Source organism: Schistosoma haematobium, chromosome 4, assembly GCF_000699445.3.
Source record: "Schistosoma haematobium chromosome 4, whole genome shotgun sequence".
NCBI lineage: Eukaryota > Metazoa > Platyhelminthes > Trematoda > Strigeidida > Schistosomatidae > Schistosoma > Schistosoma haematobium.
The window spans coordinates 40658078-40669175 of NC_067199.1; the positions used below are offsets into that span (position 1 = coordinate 40658078).

General features: G+C 41.4%; 1 protein-coding gene across 1 annotated transcript; it reads left to right on the forward strand.

The window, feature by feature from the left end:
* The first annotated feature begins 605 nt into the window (after positions 1-605).
* On the forward strand, positions 606-10838 carry MS3_00008077 (uncharacterized protein). The gene is made up of 4 exons (XM_051216417.1): positions 606-1338; positions 1377-1662; positions 1701-2035; positions 9651-10838. The coding sequence occupies exons 2-4, from the start codon at positions 1626-1628 to the stop codon at positions 10368-10370; spliced, it is 1092 nt and encodes a 363-aa protein (XP_051067008.1). The 5' UTR covers positions 606-1338; positions 1377-1625; the 3' UTR covers positions 10371-10838.
* Positions 10839-11098: the final 260 nt, after the last annotated feature.

Sequence of the window (11098 nt, forward strand, 5' to 3'; positions counted from 1 at the left end):
TTGTTAAACTCGAGGTTGTGAACCTGGTGCACCTCCAAGCAAGAGCTTATGTATATGGCTACTCCGCCCCCAATTCCTGTTTTTCTGTCGTTGCGGAACAAAGTCATCCCAGGCAATGCTAACTCTTGGTCCGAGAACTGAGAAGATATCCATGTTTCAGATATTCCTATCAGATGGGCCTTATTAGCGTTGCTTAGTTCACGTAGTTCATCCAGTTTATTTGGTAGACTCGCGGCGTTCATATATAAGCAGTTTATGCTTTCAATTTGGAACGCGTGAGCTTCGTCCTGTTTTTCTGTATGAACCTTATGTGAATGGACAGGTAGCCCACCTATGTGAGGTTTGCCGAGGTGGTAGGCCCTGTCCTTTACACGTTTTTTTATCGTTTAGACAGTCCACAAGTGGAATGGTCAGCTCCAACTTGTCTTTGTTCTTGGTCCTAACTTCGTATGGCCTATCCGGGTGCATGTGGATTCCAGGTGGCATAATAACATAACATAATATCATTGAAGATTCGTCCTATATCATGCATCATCACGATGGCATCGTCTTCGTTACTTGAAGAATGAACGTTACCAGACATGGTGTGGCTGAATTCAATTGAAATCTAAAAATGTCTTGATTTGACCGCTTCTGAAAATTTTCACGAATTGTCGATGTGACGCACCAATCATTTTGCGACAGTTCAACCTTCAAGTGCTCGCAACCCCCATCAGTGGACCATACCCTAGGAGGGTTGCCGGTGTGTGATGACGCTAAGTTTGCACACGTTGGAGTAGTTGTTTAAAATGGCATTTTAAACTTTATTTTCGAGGAACAGTACAAAACAACGTTCTGAACAGTTTTAGCAAGGCTTAAGTCTTGCTAAAAATTAAGCACTTCACTATTTAGTACTGAAAAAAAACAATTTAGTGTTGATTCTGAGGAGTCACTTTAGTGGTAATATTGGGGGAAAGCAGACATGCTAGTGATAATTTTCGGGAAAAGTAAACAAATTGGTGCTAATGTTGGTGAGTATACTCAACATTTCCCTTCGATAATGTGATTGTGGAAAAAGTACGTACGCCTTATTTATCTCAGATAGGGGAAGAGGCGGTATTATAATGCATTAGCGATTATTCACACTGAATTTTTCGCAAAGATTCCCCTTTTTTGTTTGCTCGTTCAACCCATGTGTTGTATAACATGATTTAGAAGCAACCAACTCTCAACCCAGTATTGTGTTACGCACCTTCCCTCAAGCCTTAAGATGCTCCGTGGTACTCCACTCAAAGTATTTCATCCACGTTGTCTACACCTGCCTAATTATTGATGGTGATATTGTTACGTGATTTAAAGGTAGCAGTGTGTTGTGACTTTCAACCACTAAGTTGCAGGTACTAACCTTGGTCTGCCTACCTCTATTTGGACATCCAGATATAATCACTCTCCCTTATGCTTATAATGTGGCTCAAACCTGGTTACGCGAGCGTGTATGTAGTTGCTTAGCAAAATATGACTGTTTCTTGTCGTTCGTGAGACACTGAACCTTTGCTCGTGCATAAACTTTCTAGCTTTGATTCTTTTCTAGGTTATTGATACTTTTGGTGGGACATTTTCATTGTTTTTGTCAATCGCGTAGTCAAATGGTTTTGTGGATAGACAAATATAAAATCCTACAGAGTAAGATGTGCTTTTTACATGCTTGTTAATTTACATAGGTGATTTGTTCCTTGGACGTGTTGCTTTGTTATCTTTAGTTGTACAAAATGCCGCTGTTGTCCTTGTGACTCGATATTCTCGTGCTAGAAAAGGAGATTTGTATTTTCCTACAACAGCAGTGGTGATGAGTGAATTAGTGAAACTTTTAGTCTGTTTTCTACTTGTTTTTTTCGAAGAGAAATGTTCTTTTGTCTCTTGTATACACAGTTTATGGGAAAATATATTGAAAGATCCGAAGGATTGTCTTTTAGTCTCCGTCCCCGGAATGATCTACACAATTCAAAACAACTTACTGTTCGTTGGTTATTCAAATTTAGATGCTGTTTCTTTTCAGGTTAGTTATCTTGCGAATTACTTAGCGACTATCACTAGTTTGTTAAGAAATCCACCTAGTTCTCTTCTCATATTATGTTGATATATTATTTCAACGTTTGTTCTGTAGTTATGTTTCGTGGTTTAATTTATGCGCTATTCCTGTTTCATATGAATTCGTCAACAGAAAAAAGATCAAGATATATCTTACGTCCATGTTCTGTTAATGATCTAAGAAGTAACTAGTGATTAGTACGTAAGATAAGTTAATCAGAAACTAACAACACTTAAAACTTTAACTTCAGATCTTCATAATGAAGGTTAGATTTTATGCAGTGGTATAGAAGGCTAACAATCAATCATGCATTCAAGGCAACGTATAGCCTGGTACATATGTACATCGGTTCGAGTTGTTATAGCCCGTTAGCATAGCGAGGTCTAGTTGTCAGGATGAATCTTAGGGTAGTAGAGGTAGTAACGATGATAGTAGTAGTAGTAGGTAATATCAGTGTCGAGGATACGATTCAAGATCTATATTAGTGAGATGATAAATTATGAAGAATTTGGAAATTTGAGATATAGGGAGAGAAAAGGTGTTACTGCACCTGGATCATTGTGAACGATTTTGAGCCGTGTCATTCAAGTTTCCGACCATTGTTTACAATAATTCTGCATACCGAAACTAGTAAGTCTTCATGTGTTGACATGTCTCAGTCCAATAGTCAGTGTCTTGATGGACTAATACAGTCTTTTTGTTTGGCAACCCCTAGGTTTCTTCCAACGTACTCATGTCAGTCAGTCAGTAACAACGTAGAACTTCGTACGTACGTACATCAGTTCGAGTTGCCACACCACATTAGCACAGAGATGCAGTTGTCGATTCAAATCCCGTAGTGGTAGAGGTGGTAAGAGTATAAGCAGTAGTCGGAAACATTAGGGTTTGAAGATGTTATTCAAGGAGTACAAACCAGCGAAATAAATTTGGAAAGAGAAAAAAGAAAGGGACATGAAGAATTCAGGAAATTAGAATTTGGGAGAACACAAAGAGTGTATGCACCTGTGCCATTGCAAACGATTTTGAGCCATGTCATTCAGGGTCTCTAACCATCGGTTGCTATCATCTCGTGGTCCCCAACCATGTAGTCTACACCTACCAACATGGCTTAGTCCACTTGTCAGTGACTTCATGGATTTGTGCCATGTTTTGGTCTGGCGACCCCTAGCTTTCTTCCAACCTACTCCTACACCGTAAAACATCGCACGTCGAGGCAGTCGGTGGTTAGGCATACGTAACACATGTCCCAGCCGTCTCAGCTGATGAGGTTTCACTACTTCATGAATTGATTTGCCATCCTTACCTAGTACCCGTGTCCTAACAACTACATTACTTACACGATGGTCCCATGATATACGAGCAATATTTCGAAGACACCTGTGGTCAGATACTAGTAGCCTGCGGATTTCCTCTACTCTTACCGGCCATGTTTCACAGCTATAAAGTAGGACGGGACGAACTGCTGCGCAGTAAACATGTCCTTTGGTTGATATGCGGATATCTCGCCTACGCCATGAATGACGCAAGTTGGTAAAAGCTAGTCGAGCCTTCTGTATCCGTGCTGAGATTTCGTCACACAGCAGACCACAAAGGCTGATGAGACTTCCCAGATAAGTGAAGCGATCGACACGTTCAACTACTTCACTCCCTATCATTATTTCGGGTGTCGATGTAACCCAATCCTGAAGCAACATTTTGCATTTCGAAGAAGAGAATCGCATGCCGAATATGCTTACATTGTTGCTTAGAGTGGTCAGAAGACTCTGCATTTTGTCAGCGTCTTCACCAAATAAAACTATGTCATCAGCATATTCTAAGTCAACAAGTGAACCTCCCGGTAGAAGTTCAACCCTTGGAAATGTAGATGAGGAGAGTGTTATCTCTAAAAGTACGTCGACCACAAAGTTGAACAAGAATGGGGGGAGTGGACAGCCCTGACGAACACCACTTGAGGTAATCAATTCTGATGACAGTTCGCCATAAGCTCTCACTCTACCAGTTGTGTTCGAGTAGAGAGCCTTTATAAGGTTAATGTACTTCTTAGGTACTCCTTTCAGTGACAAACACTGCCATAGAACCTCACGATCAATAGAGTCGAATGCCGCCTTAAGGTCGAGAAATACTACAATTGTGGGGCGCCTGAATGTGTGTCTGTGTTCTAGAACCTGACGTAGTGTGAATATCTGATCTATACAACCACGTCCAGGTCGAAAACCAGCCTGGTTTTCTCTAATCTGCTCTTCACGAGCTTTAGTTAGGCGTCGAAGTATTATTGAGGCTATTTTAGACACTATATTAGTCAAACTGATTCCTCTGTGATTGTCACAAGAGGACTTTTGTCCTTTCTTGTAGACTGGCCCAATCAGTGATTGAGACCAGTCAGATGGGAACCGTCTACTGCAACTGTGCACAGACCACAACCTGTTTCTGGCTAGCACTAACCTTCGGCACAGTCATCGCCGATGTGCCACCTGGCGTCCTCCCTCTGCATCCCAAGCCTGGACTCAGATTGATCACATCGCGATCAGCTACCGCTGGCGTGGTTGTGTAAAAGACTGCCGCTCCTTTTGGAGTACCTATCTGGACTCTGACCATGCCTTGGTCTGCGCCAATCTTGCCTTAATTTTCAGTGGACAACGAAGTGACCGCCACCAGCGGATTGATGTTAGCAAGCTGGTTGCAACTTCTGTTGCAAATAAGTATCGAACCGAGCTAGCCTCTAGGCTAGCTACCACTCCACCGAAAAGTATAGATGAGCATTGGTTGCAATTGCATGACGCCATGAAAATGGCGGGAACAGTCAGTTGTGGGTTTGCGAAACGTCCCGCTTTTAAGCACTGGGTTTCTTCTGGTTCCTTACAACTCATTGAAGCCCGTCGGTCTACTCCGGGTGACCGTGAGTTTGACCATAAACGAAGGATGTTACTTAAGGAAATTGGGCAAAGCTTGCGTAAGGACCGAGAAGCCTGGTGGTCGAAGCGTGCTAATGAGCTGGAAGCAGCAGCTGCATCTGGTAACTACCGGAAGCTCTTCCAACTCATCCGAGTCACTGGCCGCAAGAAGTCTGGTGTGAGTGAAATAATCTGCGAGGATGATGGGATGCCAATCACTAACATCCATCGACGTCTTGGACTATGGGCAGAATTTTTCGAAGGGCAGTTCAACTGGCCTGCTGCTCCGGCAACATCGGTCAGACTGTCCTGCCCTCCATGGCCGGTGACGACTGAGCCACCAAACGGGGAGGAAGTCCGCAAGGAACTCCAACTCTTGAAGCGTTACAAATCACCTGGCCCAGATGACTTACCTCCGGCTCTTTTTAAAGATGGTGGTGACTTTTTGACTAAGGAATTGACGACGTTGTTTACCAAGCTTTGGGAACTAGAGAGCGTACCAACGTCATGGAATGAGTCGATAGTTGTCCCTATCTTTAAAAAGGGTTCACGTCGTTCCTGCAACAACTATCGGGGGATAAGTCTACTTCCGATTGCGTCCAAGCTATTGGCTTCCGTCATACTTCGTAGGTTGTTCAAAACTCGAGAAAGATTGACTCGCGAGGAGCAGGCTGGGTTTCGTTCTGGTCGAGGATGTATTGATCATATCTTCACCCTCCGCCAAATGTTAGAACATCGCCATTCTTATCAAAGGCCAACGATCGTAGTGTTTCTTGACATCAGGGCTGCCTTCGATTCGTTGGACAGGGCTGTTCTCTGGGATTGTCTATTGAAGAAGGGTGTGCCTGAGAAGTTTATTAACATCCTGAAAGCCCTATATACAAACACCTCAGGCAGAGTGAGGGCATACAACCACCTCTCTCCATTCTTCCATTCGAGTAGTGGGGTTAGGCAGGGTTGCCCAATCTCACCATTCCTCTTCAACTTTGCCATCGATGACATTCTGGAAACAGCTCTGATGAATGTAAGTAATGGTGGTGTGGATCTGTTGCCTGGAGAAAGACTTCTCGACCTTGAGTATGCGGACGATATTGTCTTACTGTGCGATAATGCCCAAGGCATGCAATCCGCACTTAATCAGTTGGCAATCAATGTCCGTAGGTATGGTATGTGCTTTGCACCTTCGAAGTGCAAAGTACTTCTACAAGACTGGCAGGATTCCAATCCTGTACTCACCCTGGATGGTGAGCAGATAGACGTAGTCGAGAAGTTCGTGTATCTGGGTAGCTGCATAAGTGCTGGTGGGGGTGTGAGTGATGAGATCAATGCACGAATAGTGAAAGCCAGAGCGGCTTATGCCAATCTGGGCCACCTTTGGCGCCTTCGTGATGTTAGTCTGGCTGTAAAGGTCGGATCTACAACGCGTCGGTGAGAGCAGTTTTGCTCTATGCTTGTGAAACCTGGCCTCTCCTAGTTGAGGACGTTAGACGACTTTCTGTGTTCGATCATCGTTGTCTCCGAAGGATTGCTGACATTCAGTGGCAACACCATGTCAGTAATGCAGAGGTTCGGCATCGTGTGTTCGGGCACAGACATGATAATTCAATTGGTGTCACCATCTTGAAACACCGACCTCGGTGGCTTGGACATGTTCTACGAATGTCGTCACAGAGAATTCCACGTCGTGCATTATTTGCCGACTCTGGGACTGGTTGGAAGAAGTGGAGAGGTGGTCAGTGCATGACATGGTGTAGTGGTATGAAAGAAAGCTGCAAAGGACTGGCTTGTGTTGGTCCTTCACGACTCCCTGGTTGGGGTCTGAGAGATGGTGCTACACAGTGGCTAGAGACGTTATCAGATATGGCTCAGAATAGAAGCCAGTGGCGATCCTGCTGTAACCTTCTTTTACTTTCTTCATAAAAAGTGGTTGTGTCTCTCTTAACTGAAAGATTTCTTCTGATCGTACCTTTCCGTTCCCTCATCATTACTATTATTATTACTACACTAACTTACACCAATCTCTTCGCTATTGTTCTCTTTTTCTTACGCTCCTTACCTTTTTTTCTCTTCGAATTCTCATTGTTTTGTGTGGCGCATATATATATTGGCGCTCTCTTGTACCAAGATTTATGTGTTCAAATAAATAAATACATATTCTAGGTCAAAAAGTGAATCTCCCGGTAGAAGTCCAAGCCCTGCAAATTTAGATGAGGAAAGTGTCATCTCTTAAAGCACGTCAACTTCAAAGTTAAACAAGAATGGAGAAAGTGGACAGCCCTGACAAACACCACTTGAGGTAATCAATTCTGATGACAGTTCGCCATAAGCTCTCACTCTACCAGTTGTGTTCGAGTAGAGAGCCTTTACAAGTTTAATGTACTTCTTAGGTACTCCTTTCAGTGATAAACACTGCCACAGAACTTCACGATCATCAAATTCGAACGCCGCCCTAAGGTCGAGAAATACTGACTGTAGGGTGTCTGAATGTATGTCGATGTTCTAGGACCTGACGTAGTGTGGATATCTGGTCTTTACAACCACGTCCAGGTCGAAAACCAGCCTGGTTTTCTCTAGTCTGCTCTTCACGTACTCATGCGCTGAGCGACATTGCTGGTCGAAATAAACGTTGGGTGGGAGCACGTAACACATGTTTCAGTCATCTTAGTTGGTGAAGACTTACCACTTCATCGACCAGTTTTTCATCTTTACCTATTATTCCAAGCCTGACATCAATACTGCTCACTCGTTGGTTCCAAAATACACTACTAATATTTCGAAGACACCTATGATCACATACTAGTAACCTAAGAATATTCTCCTGTTTTAAAGGACATGTTTCACACCCATAAAGTATAATGGAGCGGACCGCTGCATATCGTAGTAGTCCTTTAGTTGGTAAGTGGGTGTATCGCTCACGTCGCTGGTGACGCACGTCAGGATAAGCTTAGTCCCTAAGGAAAGTTCCCAGACGTTAGTCTATCAGGAGCCGTTGCTATGCGTTTTCCTATATTTTTAAAAGTTGGATCGGGAGTTAATCTTCAGGTTAGTTGATAAGATTGAACACTTGAATAGTAGCCGAAGAGAAGTTAAACTGTTCTAAGTATTCTATCCATCACTCAGTTTCCTTGGTTTAAAGTAGATTATTGTTCCATCGTTTTCAGAAACAGGCCTCCTAACTTGAATATTAAATACCTCTTTCTGTGGTAAATCTGAAAAGTCGTTTGCTGTTTGCCATTTCCATCGTTTTTTGTCTTAGCTGCTCATGATAATTGCGCAAACTCTTTGCCAGCCTAAGTCTAAGTTGTCTTTGCTACTGACAAGCTGTGATCCATTGTATTTCCATGTCTCCACTATGCGGGCCATCTAAAGCGTTTATTACTATTATTTATTATTTAAACATATAAACATTGGTACGAGGCACCAAATAGATATGCACTGCATAAATCATTCGATTTGTGCGAGTGCTTGGATACTGCCCAGGTGCCCAAACCGAAGCAGGTGGATTTCTTAGGGGCCCACTCCCCTAGCCTTTTAACTAAAGGTCTGATTCACTAGGTAGTGGATCAACGATAAGAGATGCAGTCCCAGCCGGTGACAACGATTAGTTCATACTGGGGTCCATGTGCACCATTGGTTTGGAGTCAGAGTTTTCCAACTCTCCTAGATGAATCCTCCGTATCCACCAGCCCAGTTAGAGCGCCAGACATTCGATTTTCATCCCCAATTTCGTAAACAACAGTAGTACCGCGATAATGCAGTGAGTAGGACTTTCCTGGCAGTGGCTGTATACGCGTGGCCATGTGAAAGCATTTCAAGAGGGAGGGCTGACTCTACCCATCATAGGCCTATCCAAGGCATTTGGAGGTTTATTAGGTTTGTCACAACATCCCCTACTTTCGATTGATGTGTTAACCATCATATATACCATTTTCTCAGTCTCATCATCACTAAAGCTTTGCCAACCCATTCGGTATTTTTACCCAGTTTTATGTATTTAGCCTCAGCATCCTTTAATGGTTTTTTCAGTGTCTTTAAGAATTGCAGTCAAATGATCATACTTAAAGGTTGGATGTAGCCAAGTTATTTTTTCGTTTGCAAATTTTGTGAGTCACAAATGGCTCACCTGGTACGATAAAATCAGAATTTGTGATGGTTGAGACTCGATACCAATTCACTCGGGATAATCAGACTAGATAATAGGTTAAGCCAACTTTGCTGCAACAATTTGCATTTGAAGTGAGAAATACACGGTTCGAAGATTACTTTACTAGTATCTTCACCAGCGAGGAACCTTACTGTCAGTGTAAGTAAATTTGATGGTCTCTATCTAGGAAGTTCACCTCTGACAAGTCAGTTGCAAACAAAAGTTTTTCTAAAAGGATATAAGTAGAAAACAGACCATTTTTTTCTAAACTAAAGACTGATGGATTTCGTGCACAAGCCCCTACAAGTGTACGTAAATTCCTAAAAAAAGTGTGAGAACTTAAACCCTGGGATATAATATACAACAGATTTGGTTTGTATATCATTGACATGGATGTAAAGTTCATATTTTGGTTGCTGAGTTGCATAGTCATTTTTCATTCGATATTAAGTAATTAGTTGTATTTATTCTGTAAAATTTATATATCTGTCGAATCTCATCGCCCTTATCATTGTTTTTCGTACACGGCTTCCATTATTTTTTTTAGATATCATATCAATTGAAGATTTTCACAACAGCGATCTTCTTTAGAATAATCTTATCGAAACATTTAAGCCGGATACAATGGTGCTCCTTGGGTGTTCTGTTCACCGGTGTTGTATTAACACAACTAAGTGATGTAGTGAATTCTAGTACTGAGAAAACTACAAGTATTGCAGAAAATAATAATCTACTTGTCGGTCTTTCTTCTGTTATATTAGCTTGTAGTTGTTCGGGTTTTGCTGGTGTTTTCTTTGAGAAATTATTAAAGGGTAGTCATAAAAGTGTAGCTATACGTAATATACAGTTGGCATTCTACGGTGTTACAGCCGGTATCCTGACAGTCTATTTGAAAGATGGTAACGAAATTGCTATTAAAGGTTTCTTTTTTGGTTACGACTCTGTTGTATGGGCAGCAATATTGATTCAATCATTAGGTGGTTTACTGATCGCTGCAACTATTCGTTATGCTGATAATATACGAAAAGGATTTGCCACGTCATTGGCTATTGTGCTTACTTTTATTTTATCGACATTCTGGTTTGATTTTAATCCGACTGTTTTATTTTATGTTGGTGCTATCTTAGTGGTTGTTGCAACTATTTTGTATTCATCTTACCCGCCTTCAAATAATCACGGTACTACTACTAAAAATAAGATAAGTAGCGTGAATTCGTTCCAAAATTCTTCATCGGAGTCGAACTTCAGACATAAGTTATCTGTCTAGTTGTTTCAATTTTTGCTATTGAGTCTTTAGTAACTGATTTAATTTTCGCGTTCGCCTGCCTTTTAAAAATTGTCGAAATACGTTGCTGTCAGTTGAAAATTACTCCGAATACTTGGAGTTTTTAGGACATTAACTTTGCAATACTTTTGTCCATTTGGTTCTTTCGCATTTTTCCCACTTGTCTGTGATAGTTACGATGTAAAATCTAGCTACTTTTGTTTTGTTCTTTGTATTGAAAAAGATTGTCACGTTCAAAAAATTCAGATATTTTCCCACCTTTTTGGAAATAAAAGTTTCGGTGTTTTGCGAATTATTAGCTCTAAATAAGGGTTGTCAAAATGCACTACTTTTATTTGAAGCTTTTTTAAAACAGTTTGGGGAGAGAGGGATGAAAACACTTAAGGTCGTAAAGGGCATAAACAATTTAGGTTGTGTGGAGTTTAGTGTTTTGAGATAGCAGTTTAGAAGTCCTTACAAGATATTTAAAATCCAAAATATTAAGACGAATAATTTTTTCGGCAACTTCGACACCAGGCTCTGTACTTATAATTCCGAAGTTATTTTATAAAGGCCAAAATAAAGCATAGTAGTGAATTAGACAAAGTTTTGTTAGGAATGATGGACTTCTGCATCTGTTACGATATAAATGTGTCGTTTGTAAATTAGGCAGGTCATTTTCAAAAGGGCAGTTTTTCGTACTTAAACGTCAGTTCGCGTTCAGTATTAAT